Genomic DNA, 17,363 nt, shown 5'->3' on the forward strand with positions numbered 1-17,363 from the left:
CATCACTGTAAAACTGCAAAGTAACGTTGATGTAGCAATGATTACCAGCTGTATCATTAGAGAAGCCCAACTGTACAGGGTGTGTATCCCTTCTTTTGCTAGTCTTTTCTTTTGATTTGATTTTCGACGTTGGTCTAGACAGATGACAGTGTTTCCAGACACCTATTCCCAAGGGACTTGTCATGCCCTCATGCTAGCAGGTGCCATTTGGAGGAATGTGAAATACCCTTGCCACTGAGCTCAAGCTTCATCCCTCACGCTGGGGTTTGCCCTGCCCAGAAAGCAGGCAGAAGCAGCACCAGCACACTGAGCTCCTCCTTTCTGTAGTTTTTTGCTCATGCCATCTCTTTACTCAGCCAGTCCATAAGAAGCCTTCCTGTCGGCCATTCCCAGCACCAGACTATCGGGCAGCAGATTTAACTCTGTGATTGCTGCTTCCTGTCCCCTTAAACACCAGATTCTTGATTAATAATTTGTATAGTTCTGTAAAAGGGCAAAAATGCCTGTGTGAAAAAGTTTAAATATATAAAAACATTTCATAAAAATACTTAATAAAAAATCAAAATGCCCCGTGAGCCTGTAAACATAGCCTGTAAATCTCTGTTAACTGGAATCATTTGAAAAGCAGTCTTTCAGGCTCTCTTCTGCCCTGTCCAGTAAGATTTTAAGATAACCTAGATAAATGCCACTTGTACTTCAACACCCGTCACTCCCGTCTTCTTCTTTGTTTCCATTATGACAGATTGTTTCCCAGTGTTGGCAATTTCCTTTGGAGATATCATTTGTCTTTGCTCTTAACAGAGTTCTGGTTGGTCTGATTTTGAGGCCTTCTTACAGAGTGGGTTTGAGGTCTGATTGGTAATAAAAGCAAAACCAAGATGCTCAGAATGTGCATGTGAAAGTACATAGACCTGGGAATAAAAACAGAAAGAGAATATTACATGTTTGTTGGTAGTAACATAAACTGAGTGACCTCATTAAGCCCATGTAGAATTTAGTGCTACTGGATGAGTGCAGAATTCATGAACATGACCTGGTAAGCACCAAAATAAAACCCTGAGTCTCAGCCTATGCATCAATGAAAGTGTTGCCATAGATGTTAATGAGGCAAGGAATCAGTCAGCTAACTCCAGAACCCAAAGTCTGAGAGCTCAGAATGCCTGCATAATTCAACCCTAGATTCACTCTGTCTCTCTTTCATTATTAGAGCACGCAGGGCTATGTTCTGAAAATAAATCCTTCATGAACATCAGATTGTACAACTGAAAAATAAAATAATCAACTGAATGGGAAAGAAAAAAAATTTTTACCTGAGGAAAGTAAGATATTGGCAGCTATAGGAGGGTCTTGTTTTTGAAGGCAACTACTCAGAGACACCTTTCTGTGATATCTCAGTAAATATCAAATATTTTTATTTCAAATAACTTCATATGCACCAGACTGAACAGAAACCAGAACTACTTAGATTAACCACACGAGGCTGTGGCTGCTTGGAGAGGTACCATTTTGGGAACAGTATGGTCCAGCTCTTAACAGTGGAGATGCATCTTTGTATGGTCTCATGCTTTTTGCTGTAGTTATCACTGTCCTCACAAGGTGCCTACTACCACTGTTGGGTATCAAAGCCCCCAAAATTCATGTCCTAGTCCAATGGCCAAAAATTTCCTTGATTCTGCATTTAAGCGTTAATTACTTTAAAATCCACTAGGGCAAAAAAATACTAAACTGATGATCCAGCTGGGGACAAAGGTGGAAAATAATTTTCTTCATTCAAAACCTGGGTATCCAGTACCTTTTTTTGGATACTGGCATAATAGTACTAAATTAGTTACATGTACTTGTTTCTGTTGTTTTAAGGCTAGCAATGTAATTTCACATTAATATTCACTACGTGGAATGACTTTTTGTAGCACAAAGGGAACAAACTTTATGCATATGGAGAATTTATAAATGTCCTGAAAGAAGAAAATGTAGACATTAATATGGTGCATGGAAAAGTGTTGCACCCTCCTTATCAGTCTGCTTTTCTGCTCCACGCAGTTGGCAGCTGGAAACCTGTTCTCATCTCACCAAGCCCTTCCTACTGCCAACTCACATTATTCTTAGCCTCTCCAGCCTTGGCCACTGCTGAAGGTGGTTGAGATCTGATTGCTTTGAAAAAGGAAGCTGAGTATGTGAAAAATCAGATGAAGTGAGAACACAGAAAGACTGAGAAGTAAGCAAGAAGAGCTCTGCCTTGCCCTTCATATCTTTTTAAGTCAGAGGAGTGCAGAAATAACTTCTTACGTTATCAGATATCCTGCCCATGCTGGGCTGGAGTGCTGTAGTCAGGAAGAGAGAACTTACTTGTAAAACTTAATTGTGGGCTCAACAGCCAGCATCACAAAGGGTGCAACAGTATAGCACACTGCGAGCTGCGTGACAACCCAGGTGGCAACGTCATAGGTCATCTTGAGAGGCACTGATGAGAGGAAGTAATGTCTGAAGTTGTTTCTTATCTGAAAGTCCAGGAGAAATAAACAGAAAATAGCAAAAAATTATTTCTTAGGCAAAGTCACAAAAACATACTGCAATAAGAACACACTGCGCTCTCCAGAGAACGTTAGCATGGAAAGCACTGAGAGTAGAAAAGCAGGCAGAATTGCATTGACTGGCATGTTAAGATCCTGCAGTCAATCTGTGATAAAAAAAAAAAAGTGTCCCATTTTCTTCTGTTATACTCACCAGAGAAGGCTCTCATGTAATGTATCCTGGACAATACCTTTGGGGAGGGAAGTTGTTATGATTTGATTTTCCTCTCTCCCGTTTTTGTTTTAGTACTGCTTATCAACTGTGAAACAGTCACTTCAAATGAACAAGTGTGTGTTTATAACTGGCAAGCGTACTCAGCTCTCCACAGATTTTGGTTTAGCTTTGGAATGGATCCTCATAAATGAGGGGCAAAGCGCATGTTAAGATAGCATGCTCAGCAAGGTGCTCTAGCCATAGGGGCTAATACTGACTGCTAGTTTAATGCAGCTTTCAAACTGACCTGATTATCTATCCATAGTCAAACTCCAAGTCAATAGTGGTGCTTCCCAGCCCCTCCCAAGAGGCTGGTTCAGCCTGATGGGTCACCAGTGATAAATGCATTATCAGTGACTCACAAAATCTGTGTGGCCTTTGGTGACTCTACTCAAGATAAGGTCCATAAACAGAGCCCAGCTTACTGCATCAACATGACAGCAGTCCAAATTAGGCTAATGCTCATCACAGAGTCTTCTGAAAGATTGTGCTTAGAGCTGACTGCAAGTCAGCACACACACAGGACATGAACTAGCAGAAGTATGGACTCAAGCTTAACCTTGAATGCCAAAATACTTTGCCTGCATTCACCTAGCCAGTAGCACTACCAAACTTCTAACTGTACACTCATGCAATGCTTTCTCTGACAGCCAGGGGCAGCATCGCAGCACAGACAAAATTAGTGCTGACTAACTGCTGGGATACTTGGTAATTAGCATTAACAAAGAACAAAGTTGCACTGAACATCGACCCCTGCAAAGGCATGACAGACAGCTCACAGCAGGGACAAGCTGCTTGAATGTGCCAGGGTGGTCCCTGCAGTTGATAGTTGGAGAGCATCTACTGAGGGCCTTGGAAGAGAACAACAAAAGGTACATACTGCTCTGGCTGCGAGTGTGATAAGGATTCCAGTGAGAAACGTAAAATAATATCCAGGATAGATACCATGCCACAGGGCCGACAGGACAAATGTTAAAGCCGTAGGATACCAAGGAGCTCTGTCATAACAAACACTGTGAAGAAGAAAACAAAACAAGTGGCTGAATCCAGCAGAAGAATGGAAACTGCACTTCAAATCCTTCTCAGTTGTTAACATCTCACTGTTTTCTTACACGTCTCATCTTGTCTCAGTTACAGACCAGGACATGAGCCATTCTCTCTTCATTTATTTGGAAGGTTAGCAAGAAAGAGCTAGCAAGCTTTTATGCAATGAGTATCCAAAAAGCACCTGTAAAAATACTTCCAGCACTCATACCAATCAAGTAATTAAAATGGAAGAGAGCGGGCAAGATTTCTCATTCACCGTTACATCTCCACACTGGAATTACACACTTCTCTACAAAAAGCAAAACTCTGATGGTGAATCAAGAACATGTAGAAGGACAAACAGACATCATCAGCCCACCCTTCCCTGGCAAACAAAAGTATTTTTAGGCATTGTCATCTGAGAGAAGTTAGGAACAACAGGGAGTACCTTTGGCTATTGTAAAGCAGGGAATTCCTGCTAACTTTAGCAGCCCAAAAGCTTACTTCAAAGATGCAAGTGAATGATACCAGTTCAAGAATACACTGGCAAGTCTGTGTATTTACCTGAGTTTTAAATGAAATGTTGTGTTTCAAAGAAAATAGTCAAAATAATGCATTTCCTACCACATTATTTGAATTATGAAAAATTGTAGATAGTAAAATTAACTTAGCATAGTAAAATAACATTTAACAACATAAACAGTAATGATAATCACAACGTATCGCAACTACGATGTAGTGCCATCATTTCAGGCACTACATTAACTGACTGTACTCTGAGGTTTAACCATGCCAAAAAGTGTAATAAGCAACAGGAGATAGATCCAGCTACAAAATCTAGGCATATGCTAGTATTTACATGAGCAACAGACAGGGTTTAAAATAAGAAACTTCTTCTCCATATCCTAAACAGAGGCTCAGTAGCAAGCGTCTTGTGATAACTCCAAGTTGGACTACAATCTGAAGATCTGGCCTTCTCTCCAAGTTCTAATTGAACTGGATCCCAGTGACCCAAAGAAGCTTGATTTTGATAGTAACGTGCATAGGAAACATAATTTACTACAGCAAGAACAATGAAGGCAAAGAGCGGCCTAAAAGATGCCAGCAAAATGCTTTTACTTTTTGCTTTGGAAGATCTGAACTGTTCATTTGTGGCTTTGCTGTTCATATATAAAGAGTGGACATTTTACATTTGGAGGAATAAAACTTTATAGAATCATAGAATCCTTAGAATTGGAAAGAACCTCTGAAGGCCATCTGGTCCAACTCCCCTGCAACGAAAAGGGACACCACTGCTAGACCAGGTTGCCCAGGGTCTTATCCAGCCTTGCCTTGAAAGTGCCCAGGAATGGGGCATCAATCACAACACTATATAACCTGTTCCAGTGCCTCATCATCCTTGCTGTAAAAGATTTTTTCCTTATAACCTTAATCTGATTTCCTAACTTAAATCTACCCTCCTTGAGCTTCTGAGAACCTAATGAGGTTCAACAAGGCCAAGTACAAGGTGCTGCACTTGGGCAGGGGCAATCCCAGGTATTTATACAAACTGGGAAAAGAACCCCTTGAGAGCAGCCCTGCAGAGAAGGACTTGGGGGCCCTGGTAGATGAGAAGCTGGACATGAGCCAGCAGCATGTGCTTGCAGCTGGAAAGCCAACTGTGTTCTGGGCTGCATTAAAGGAGGAATGGCCAGCAGGGAGAGGGAGGTGATCGTCCCCCTCTACTCAGCTCTTGTGAGGCCCCATCTGCAGTACTGCATCCAGGCCTGGGGCCCCCAGCACAGGAAGGATGTGGAGCTCTTGGAGTGGGTCCAAAGGAGGGCACTGAGATGAGCAGAGGGCTGGAGCAGCTCTGCTGTGAGGAAAGGGGATTGTTCATGGGATTGTTCAGCCTGGAGAAGAGAAAGCTTTGGGGAAACCTCATTATGGCCTTCCAATATTTGAAAGGAGCGTATAAACAAGAGGGGGAATGACTGTTCACATGGGTGGATAGTGACAGGACAAGGGGGAATGGTTTTAAACTAAGGGGAGGATTAGGTTAGATATTAGGAGGAAATTTTTCACCCAGAGGGTGGTGAGACACTGGAACAGGTTGCCCAAGGAGGCTGTTGATGCCCCATCCATGGAGGCATTCAAGGTCAGGCTGGATGTGGCTCTGGGCAGCCTGGTCTGCTGGATGGTGACCCTGCACACAGCAGGGGGTTGGAACTGTGGTGAGCTGTGGTTAAAATCACTGTGGTCCTTTTCAACCCAGGCCCTTCTATGATTGCCCTTGCTCCATCACCACAAACCCTGCTCCAGACTCTGTCTCCTTCTTTCCTGTAGTTCCCGTTTAGATTCTGAAAGGCCACAATGAGGTCACCTCACAGCTTTCTTTTATAGCACCAAATACCACTACATTCCACTAACTGTTATAGGCAGAGGGAACAAAGAAAGAACAAAAGACTATACATGTATGGAGATTCACTGTCAGTTTTTTTCAGGATGTGTAAACTCAAGCAAATTACTCTTCCACTACACTTACCGTTTTAGCCAGGCAGCTGTCTGAATATTCCAGTTTTCAATGTACATTTTAAAACTTGTTGCAGTCTAAGAAAGAAGTTCACGTGAAATGTTAGTATTGAAACCTGTAAAATAATACTTGCATTTTAGATTAGAGAAATGATAGACATGAAAAATATTCCTTTCAGTGGCTGATTATCATGAGGATCGTGCCACAGTCCATCATTACACTAACATATTTTGAGATGGAATTAACTAGGCTGATTGCTGCTAACACTTGGCATTTGCTTTGTTTTGTAAATTTAAATATGTTTGATTATTTTTCAAATGACGGGAAATGTGAAGAGCTTTCTCCTTTTTAAAGTTTGGCTTTCCCTATAAGCAGCTTCATTTCTGGAAGAGAGATTTTGCTACCCATTACACAGTGTGGAATTCCCTAGACTGCCATTAAAACAAAGTGTTATGAAAACGAAAATAAATGCATTATTATTTGGAGAAGGAGGAAAATTGGAAAAATGTGGACAGAGTAATGACAAGACTAAATTTAGAACCTAGCTTCCAATCTACTCTCCAGCTTGAGAAACTGGAGTGGACTCCAGGGTCCTGGGGGAACTATTTGTACCTCCTCGCAGCATCAGTTCCCCTAATCTGAGGGAACTGCTGGATCCTGTCCAGCATCAGCTCCTCTAATCCTAGCCAATCCCATCTCTGGTGGTCCCCTGACCCCACTCCCCCTTGCTCCATGCTTTACAACAGCAACCTCCCAGGGTCTCCTCATCAAGTAGGGATAAATAACTAGTCTCCAGTGACTCAGTAAAACCACATCATTTTGTCTTATCAGGTGAAGTCAAATGAACACTAAGAAGAAGGACTGAAGACAAAGGTTTCTGAGGGGAAATATTCAGATATATTTGTGCTTTCACATAAGAATCCTGAAGATCGGCTCTTCACACTCTGATGATAAAGTTAAAAATGATTAGCAATTCCCAATGCAGTACTGCCACATTTTAATTGCATGACTGCAGCAAAAGAAGCCCAGAAAAGTGTAATTTCTCATCCAACTAATACTGACACTGTCTTTTGTCTGCCTTTAAGTTCCCCTCACACCAGCAGGAAAGAAAGGGATCACTGGCTGCCAGAATATGTATGCTGCCAAGGTTTTCTTCAAATTCCCCACAACACGTTTAAGCACTTGTCACATTTTAATTCCCTCACAACTCCTGTTACATGCTTGTCTTCAACTGACTACTACAAATCAGCTCAGTTTGTAGTCATATTTACTACGTAAGTTCCCAATCCTCATATAGTTTTACACAAAAACTTGGTGATTCCTGCTTAAAATGTACTGTACAGTCACACTTAAACTATAACTCCCAGAACTGCCACTGGCGCATAAAGAAACGCTTACATGAAGTGACACTGTCTGTAGCCTCTCTTCTCATTACATGACCAAACCAACTGAGGATGTTTTATTTCCTGCTGACTCAGATGCTCTCTCAAATAAAACTGGGAAATTTGCAAAGGCACAGTAGATCATCACACCTGGCAGGGCTTCTGAGGCTAGCGTGACTCCTCTGCTTTACAATCCTGGAGATAATTTCTCCTCTCCAAGCCCTATTATTTGTGTAAAGGAGAAAGCTTCTACGGGCCCATCGTTCAGCAGGTAGAGAAAAGTTCCTGTTTACTTTGTTAACTTAAATGATGAGCACTGCCTGCACTTCACTGTCCTCCTTTCAACATGAATTGCCCTAGCCCATCCAGCTCGGAATTGTCTCCTGCCCCTAAAGCAAATTAGATATTGATTCAAGATCTCAGGGCGGTACTTAGGGTGCTGTCAACATTGAGGAGCATAGAGCATTTCTGGGATGTGTATTCTGCACCACTCAGTGAGAGAAGTGTACAGAGGATTACAGTAAAAAAAATAATAACAATAAAAAAATAAATGAAGAAAGAAAGAAACAGATAAATGATTTTGAGAAAGAGAGAATGTACAAAGATAGTTCCAGCTCTGGCATCTTTCAACATTTTTCAACTAAGAATTGCAAGAGCTGCTTCATTTTTGAGAAGAGCTATTACAGCACATTTGCTTAGTCACAGGTCACTCGGCCATAAAGCAATCAAATTGTTTTAATCTGCTTTGCCTTTTAAAAGCATAACTACAGAATTACAGAGAGAAGTTCCTCCCATTTCTAAAGAAAAGCAGCTTTTAGAAAAAAACAGTTTCAGACGTGAACATTTTCACATCCCCCTGGCATTCAGAGAATATTCTTTGGAGCAAATAAATAATGATGCTGGCCATTTCCTAATCAAAGGAAAAATACAAATATTTTACAAAAGACTAATAGACATTAAAAACATGCTGCAGTAACAAGAAAAACGTGTGATATATGTTTGAGAAAGCACATGGTTTGCAGAATAGAGCTCCAGATCGGCTGCCATCTAAGCTCAGCATGGCCTCCACAGTTTCCATACAGGTTTCCCTGTATCTGTTACAGCTCCCACCCCTGCTTGTCCCTATTTAGAAGAGGCACTCCAGCCATGGGCAGGAACCCAGCTCTTCCATGTGTATGTGCATTTTCTGCTGATGACAGCCTCCCTCTCACTACCACCAGTCATCTCAACTGGGTTATGAAAGGAGAATTCTGCTTGAAGTAGATGGATGGAATACACCGCAGATGGTGAAGAATCATAGCTCCAAGCAATTTATTGACCCACTGAACTCAGCCACAATCTACAGTAATTGACTGCTCATTTATTAAACATCTGATTAATCATTTATTAGCCCTCTATAAACTATTTACAATTGCAACCTGGATATAGAGCATTACAAAGGCTGTGTAACAGATGCTATTTATCTGCCCAACAGATAAAATACAAAACCTCTCCAAATTAAAGATAGGCAGCCTGGTGGCATGGATTTACTTTCATTCCAGCAAACAATCTCCCCACTATCACACTTATTTATCTGTAGACATGCCAATGTGGCTACTCCTTTAACTCACCTCAATGTTCCAGATATTTAAGTTGGACAACAGGTCCCAACGGAAAGCACCTCTTTCGTCAACTCCACTGAATCCATACCCAGCTGCATTGTTGACTGCATCTGCTGCAATACGAAAGCAAAACGGGTCAAATCAGACTGCTGGAGAAGTGTTTTCTTGCAGCTGCATATGGCACTAAACATTCAAGCCATCTTTGTAGGACTTTGTATCTTCTCCTTCAAAAACAAGTTTGTCTTGGCAGAGGGATGACCTGGATAAGGGGATTGAGTACACCCTCAGTAAATTTGAAAATGACACTAAGTCAGGAGGAACTGTCAATTTGCCTGAGGGTAGGAAGGCTCTTCTCAGGGATCTGGACAGGCTGGATAGTTGGACTGAGGCCAGCGAGATGAGGTTCAGCAAGGCCAAGTGTCAGGTCCTGTACTTCAGCCACAACAACCGCAGGCAACACTACAGGCTTGGGGCAGAGCGGCTGGAATACTGTGTGGAAAGAATTATGTTGGTCAAAGCTTGGCTGAACATTAGCCAGCAGCATGCCAAGGCAGCAAAGAAAGCTGATGGCATCCTGGTTTGTATCAGTAATATTGTTGCCAGCAGGAGCAGGGAGGTGAGCATCTCTCTGTATTCAACGCTGGTGAGATCGCACCTCGAGTACTGCTCAGTTTGGAGCCTCTCATTCCAAAAATAACATTGAGGCTCTAGAGCGTGTCCAGAGAAGGGCAACGAAGCTGGTGAGGGGTCTGGAACACAAGTCTTATAAGGAGTGACTGACAACTGGAATTTAGTCTGGAGAAGACTCAAGGGAGACCTTATTGCCCTACAGCTGCCTGAAAGGAGGTTGTTGTGGTGAGCTGGGAGTTGACCTCTTCTCCCATGTAAGTAGCAAAAGGACTAGAGAAAATGCTCTCAAGTAGCAACAGGAGAGGTTCAGGTAGGATATCAGGAAAAATTTCTTCTCAGAAAGAGTGGTCAGGCACTGGAAGGGGCTGCTCAGGGAGGTGATTGAGTCACTGTCCCTGGAGGTGTTCAAGATGTGCAAGACATGGTTTAGTGGGAAAATACTGTTGATAGGTGAATGAATGGACTAGATGATCTTGGAGTTCTTTTCCAACCTTAGTGATTCTATGATTTCTTCTTCCTTGTCCTATCACTATTTACCCATGTAAAAAGTTGTTTTCCCTCCTGTTTATAAGCTTTCTTTAAGTATTGGAAGGCCACTATGAAGTCTCCCCAGAGCGTTTTCTTCTCCAAGCTAAACAATTCCAAACATCGAGCCACTGACAACAGCCCTCTGGCTGCAACCATCCAAACAAATACTTTTTCCTTGAATAGCCGAGCCTTCAAATCTGTATTTCTCCTATTAAGAGATAAAGATGTGGTGTAGGACCACGTCAGAGACATTGCACAACTCCAGGCAGACAAAATCAGTTGCCATTCCTTTGTCCACCAATGCTGTCACTTTATTGCAGAAGGCCACCAGATTGGTCAGCCACTATCTACCCTTGGTGAAGCTGTGCTGGCTGTCTCGTGTCACCTCTTCATCTTGCATGTGGCTTAACACAGCTTCCAGGAGGACCTGTTACATGATTTTCCCAGGCACAGAAGAGAGGTTTCATCAACCTGTAGTTTCCTGGGTTTCCTTTCTCACTTTCTAAAAAATGGGAGTGATGTTTCCCTTTTTCCAGTTACTAGGGAGTTCACTTGACAGACAAAAATTTTCAAATATGATGGAGAATGGCTTGGCTACTACATCAGCCAGTCCCTTCAGGATTCTAGGAAGAATGTCATCTGGCCCCACAGGCCCCTTCAGCCTCATGAGGGGGTGACTTGCTCTCCTCTTACAGTGGGAGAGATTTTGCTCCCATGATCTCCACATAAAGGTTCAGGAACATGAGAGGTGTGGGAAGCTTGAATCCCAGTGAAGACTGAAGCAAAGCGCTTGTGAAGTACCTCAGTCCCTTCCATTTCTGTTGAAGCCAGTCCTCCCTTCTTATATGTCAGAGGGGGTACGCTCTCCTTTGACTGTCTCTTCTGACCAAGGTAGAATCACAGAATTATAGAATTCTTAGAGTTGGAAGGGACCTCTGAAAGTCGTCTAGTCCAAATCCCCTGCAATGAACAGGGACACCACAACTAGACCAGGTTGCCCAGCACCTTATCCATCCTCACCTTGAAAGTCTCCAGGGACAGGGTATCAACCACAACACTATGCAATCTGTTCCAGTGCCTCACCAGCTTCACTATAAAAGATTTTTTCCTTATATTTAACCTAAATTTACCCTCTTTAAGCTAGAGGCACCTGTAGAATTCCTTACTGTTTTACACATCCCCCCCAGGTTTAGTTCCACTTGCACCATGAGTTTATATTGTCCCTAAAAAAATGTCTGGAAGTCCCAGCACTTCCCAGAACTCAGAAAAACTGTACTGTCTACCAGACATGTTCACCATTTCTCTGAGTTACAACATGGTTGTTTTAATTAGGAATTTTATTCTCACTTAGGCAAACAAAGCCTTTTACTAAACTCATTGCTTAGTGTCTCATTGAACTACCTAACCATCTCTACAAATGAAATATTGAGTAACTTAAATCACAGAATTAACAACTAGTAGTCTAAATAAAAGGTTGGGTAACAGTAGGGCTTTCATTTATTGCACTTCTTGCTGTTGCAGTTAAGCACAGCTCAGCTCCACAGGCTGAAGTTCTTGTAGTTTCCCAAGGCACCGGGTAACTATTTGCCCTTGCCTGGGAGCCACTTGATCACTGGAGCTCAAATCCTGCTTGTAACATACCCCTACCAGAAACCTATTATCAATGCAACAAAAAAATAGGAGGTTTTCATTATTGTGTAGATGCAGCCACCACTGAGGATATAGGAAGAAAAATACAGTAAGCAAAAATAAGCAAAAATACAGATAAGGCTTTTCCTTTTAGATCAATTACAAAATATAAGCTTGCAATAAGTTAAGCTTTAAAAAGGTCAGTGTTTATTTCTGGAGAGTGAAAACTGATTTTGCCATGTAAGTGCCAGGAACACAGGCACAACTTCTTGGAGAAACTCCAAAGTGAAAAAGCAGGGAGAGAACTTAATTAAAAACAACAATGGAAACAAATAAGTAAATAGAAAAATAAATAAGCAACATTGTCTAACCGGACACTTTCCATTTACTTTCCAATTTACTAAACAAGCTAGATTTTATTGTTGGAAAGAAAGGTCTTCCAACTTTTATATCTCTCCCTGTTTAAAAAAAAAAACACAAAACAAGCTTGTTAGAAATTATATTTACTGTATGGCCTGCCAGTGCCTTGCTATGAGACCAGTGAAAAGACTTACAGGATTCCACCTGCTAATAGGCTGTCACTGCCACAGGAGGTTTGTTCCTCCTCGCTCAAGGGATAGTAGGGACAATTAATGCTTTTTTGTCAAATGCAAGAAATCAGAAATCCAGGGGCACAGCCACACCACAGATATCCAAGACTCTTGCTTCACATGCTAACATCCTATAGAAAAGTGTGGTTTGAGCAAAGAAGTATCTTAGCTGTCCAGCCTTCCAGTTATTTGTGAAAACCCAATCTCCATGAAGTTCAACAGAGGTTTCCCTGCTGATTTCAACAGCTCTAGTGTATCAGTTTTGCTCCACACAATCCCTTGGAGGTAGGCATTCAATTCCAAATTGCTTTCGGCAAGGGCTCTGAGTCAAGTTTGTAGCTACATTCACATGATTATTGCTAGTGCAGGGAGGAACTGAATTTTCTATCTTGCATCTGACTTTTCATCAGTCTGGAGGAATTCATCACTGCAGTTATCACACAATAGTACAACTGTCCCCTTCTAAAAGTAGGAAGTGCATATCAGCAGTTTCAGCACGCACTTTTAGAATGCCTTATGCCATGCCACAGAAAGCTAAACAGCGAAAGGATAAAATGTCTGCTATTTTGTTGCCTGAATTTGTAATGTGAATAACAGAGACCTCACCCATCAGAATGCAATGCATGCTTTCCCCTCCACTGCAAGATATTTCTGCAGCCTCTACAGCTCACCCATGTCCTAACTCAGTTGATCTCTTTGATAATGACCTGATAGTTAACTACCATGTTGGAAAACTTTTAGGTGACCATTTTAATACTGAGTATCTCTAAAAAAGAGTTACTTGGCAAACAATTCTTTATCTCATAGCATTTCCTGCCCCAGAGATGCTAATCCTCAGTGTTTTTTTCTGGATCTGTCAATTTTATTTTCAGTATCACAGTGAATTTCCCTGGTTCTTTCCATGCTATCTCAATGATATTCTCAGATTCAACCTTGTGTGTCTCTGCAGAATCTACCTACACACAAAGTCTTGAAATATCAGCAAAAAATTCAGTCTCACAATTTTCAGCCTAGACAAGAAAGGATTCGAGTTTTCACATGCAGACAGGAAAGGTGACTTAAAAGGAAGAAGATAAAACAGAAAGAGATTATTTTGAGCACCGAGTGAGCTGGATTCTAATACTGAAGCCAAAGCGATTTGCTTCTCTCAATAATGAACTCTCTTCTTTCTCTTTTCATTTTCCTTGCAGAAGCTCCTGGGTCCTTCCCGTGGCCTTCATCATTCTCCACCTTCCCCATGATTCTTTGTTCCTTTCTCAATTGCTCAAGGTTAGCACCACACAGTGCCTTGGAGGCAAAGCCTAACTGCAGTTTCCCCCAAGAACACAGCTTTCTAATACAGATGCACATGCAGAAATCCCATAACAAAAGAGAGGTCTGTTCACATATTTGTAAGCCTGAGTGTGACTAATTTTAACCTCCTGACCCCGCTGACATAAGCGCCAAAATCGAGGTTTAGAAGAGGCAATCTTTTTTTTTTCCTACGAATATGTGTAAAAATTATTTTAGTGTAATTACAAAAGTTTAAGAGGAAATTGTTACATTGGCTTTACTGGTGAGAAGCTGAAAAATAGAATAGTTTCCAGAGGCAGAGGATGTCGGACAAATTGGAAGAGATTTTATGCACATCTCTTCACTTTAGTGGGAAACATTGCCAACAGGAACATGTGTACACCTCCTGTGTGAACTACAGGTCTTTAGGCTATTTCATTTCATTGCTTTCTCACCGTATCAGACCTTTTCACCCTCCTTCCCACTTATGAAATGATTTGTTATAAAAATAAGTGATATAGCCAGACTTACCTAATGTCCATGCAAAGTAATACTTTGGTTTTGCAGACTGCGTCACAACATATAGGTAACCAAGTCTTGTTAAGAAGGGTGTTTTATCAAGAAATTCATCATCAATAATATATGCCATAGGAAAGTTCTTGGTAAGTGTCAAGAACAAAACAAGAGATATCAGTGTGATACACAACTTGTACATCACTGCTCCCTAAAAAATAAACAACAGTGAAATGTTAATTAGAAGCATTTTCTTGAGGGAAGAAAAAAGCAGAGCTCATGACAAATGAAGGCAGTGCTCATGACATATAAAAATAACATTATTCGAGAACCAACAAGATTAACAGTGACAATACTGACAATAATTAATTTAGAAGACGTGACTAAAGAAAGCCACAGTCCAAGCTTATGTCTAACAGGGTTTACTGAACTAACTAGAGACAGGTACAGACAAGAAATAGAAGTGAAAATTGGCTGTGAACTTCATCAGAGGCATCAGTCAGTGGAGGTTCTAAAATGAGAAAAGAAACTAACAATAAAAGAAACCAAAGGAAAAAGGAAAAAGCTTTACTATATGCACCGTCATGTTTTGGAACGAAAGACTGGATTCCTCCTAGCAGCCAAAAGCATTAGCATTCAGTACAATGGCAGGCCTTACTGTCCAGCTGCCATCCAGATGTCTTGCTAAAATCACTTGTCACAAAAGCATACATCTCACACAGCAGCGTACTTTCCCATGACACAGGGTATGTGCTACACCATACTGCTTTCTATTACTACTCTTTAGCTTTCTATATACTAAAATAATTGCATCATTTCAGTAGTTAGAAGCTCAACTTCATTTAGGCGTCAAGAGCAAACACTGCCTGATACGGGCACAATAAAAAAGGGAAATGAGGCACTTGGGTGCCATGTAAAAACTGAGTAAAAGTAATGCACTTTGGAAAATATGAAAATTTCCTACTGTGCATTAGTAAGTTAATGTGTATTTATTATAAAATGGTTACAATGCAAATTTTAATATTTCCTGCAAACTTGAAGGTAACACAGTGAGGGCCTTATTCTGCTATCAGTAAGACTAGTGCAAATCTGAAGTAACATTATTGAAGTCTTGCAAAGCATTTCAAGGGAAGATACAGCCCCTTCACCCCTGACCTCACGATGAAAACATCAGCCACTTTACAGGAGAAAAGAAAAACAAAAACACATTGTAACATTTACTGGAAAGTTAACTCAAAAATGTTTTTTTTCCTCTTTGTTTTTAATTATGAGAATCCTCTCTTCTCCCTTGCAATTAATCTCTGTCATTTTAAAACTTACAGTTGGAGAAGGATCAGGAAGTCTGTCATAACCCTTCTGCTTCCAGTTCACTTCTAATAGTTTCATGTGCACGTGCCTCCCTTCAATGAAAGCTATATAATCCTTGTAATTGCTGCAAGGTCCAGCTATGATGCTCATAAAATTGAGGAGATAGCTTAAATACTCCAGTAAAGAAGGTCTTGTCCTGTAAAAATCATCCACGCACAACAAAAGAAAAAAAAGATTAAAACATAGCAAATGTTTAAGTGAACATTTTGAGTTGTACTCTCCTATCACACTCCCATAGCTGAAAACTATCTTTTAAAAAAAAAAACCTTTTTTTTTTTTTTTTTAAAGATGAAGCACAGCTTTTCTTATATCCTAATGGTGTTTGGCAGATGGCAGTCAGAACAAGGATAATGAGTAATGTGGAAGTGCACAAACCCCCAGGTGAACAAATGCTACCAATCTGAAAAGCTGCAGTTTTATTATGAGAAACCTTTAGCTTAAGCATTCACTCCAACACACTGACTTGTATGCTATGATCAGACGAGCAGCAAGAACAGTGGGAAGCTGGCGCTGTTTTGGACATGTGCCCAGTAAGTCATGGGTCAGTAAGGGCTAGAAGACCACCAGCTAAGTAATGCCATCCCACCAAGCTGTGCAATGCAACACTTTGTGTTGTTATGCAAACTGTAGGGCAGGGAGCTTTTAAGACACAACAGACAGGAGCTCTCCACCACCCTTCTGAAAGCAGCTGCCTGCACAGTTTGACCCTCCAAAAAAAAGGGAAGCGTGATGTGAGACATACAGGAACAGAACGAAGAGGCTCTCTGTCCCTCTGTGCAAATAAAGGAAGTAATTGCTTGTATTGCAACACGAACAGGAAAAGGAAGTAGAGTGAAAACATTTAAATCAAAAGACATCTGAAGAAAGAAGTCAGAGAAGGTTCATCTTGTTTGCTATTTCCATTTTGCAGGGCATAACTCACAAGTTCCTTTGGAGGTTTTAGCATTAGATGTAAAATGAAAAAAATTCACTGTCACTGCAACAGATCAATGGGATCGAAAAGAAAGATGTGCAGGCCTCTAGTGTAGTTTCTAAAGTACTGAGCTACCTTTATGTGGCAGGAAACATGAAGCCTTTAATTCTGTACTGAGATACACAGCGTTCTCCATTAATGTGCTAATAGCTCCCAGATTAAAAGAGAATCCAGAGCACAGTGTTTCAGGACTCTCCTGTCCAAGATACGGATGAGCATGCATAAGCAAAAACCTACTTAAAATTCTTTCTGATTTAAACATAAATTTCTAGCAGAAAAACTAAGCAACAGTTAAGCATTTGCTCTTGCGTACTTTTATTCTGAAGTGGAATTAGTTTGAATAAACAGTTAGCTTAGCCAGGATTTTCTGCATTCATTCTGCGGGTTATTGTAGATGCTAGTGTCTGAATGATACATTCCCTGCTGAAATAATTTCACAGAAAGATGCAGAGAACTATCTGGGGTAAGGCTCATCTTTCCTGTTCCGCAAAATAAGAGCGGAGCGGTGATTCGGGTTTCTGAGAGTAAAGATAAGATTAAAAATAAAGTCATTAG

The 17,363-nt window shown here is 41.0% G+C and overlaps 1 protein-coding gene across 1 annotated transcript in view; it reads right to left on the bottom strand.

The window, feature by feature from the left end:
• Positions 1 to 778: 778 nt before the first annotated feature.
• Positions 779 to 17,363, bottom strand: part of MBOAT1 (membrane bound glycerophospholipid O-acyltransferase 1) — a gene marked incomplete at both ends in the record, with an annotated part of 57,041 nt that continues 40,456 nt past the window's right edge. Inside the window, 7 exons of the mRNA XM_079533742.1 lie at positions 779 to 911; positions 2,347 to 2,498; positions 3,665 to 3,797; positions 6,335 to 6,399; positions 9,315 to 9,418; positions 14,486 to 14,678; positions 15,788 to 15,971. Coding sequence (XP_079389868.1) covers positions 779 to 911; positions 2,347 to 2,498; positions 3,665 to 3,797; positions 6,335 to 6,399; positions 9,315 to 9,418; positions 14,486 to 14,678; positions 15,788 to 15,971 — 964 coding nt within the window. The remainder of the gene's footprint in view (positions 912 to 2,346; positions 2,499 to 3,664; positions 3,798 to 6,334; positions 6,400 to 9,314; positions 9,419 to 14,485; positions 14,679 to 15,787; positions 15,972 to 17,363) is intronic.

The sequence above is a fragment of the Tetrao urogallus genome (genome assembly GCF_951394365.1).
Source record: "Tetrao urogallus genome assembly, chromosome: 3".
NCBI lineage: Eukaryota > Metazoa > Chordata > Aves > Galliformes > Phasianidae > Tetrao > Tetrao urogallus.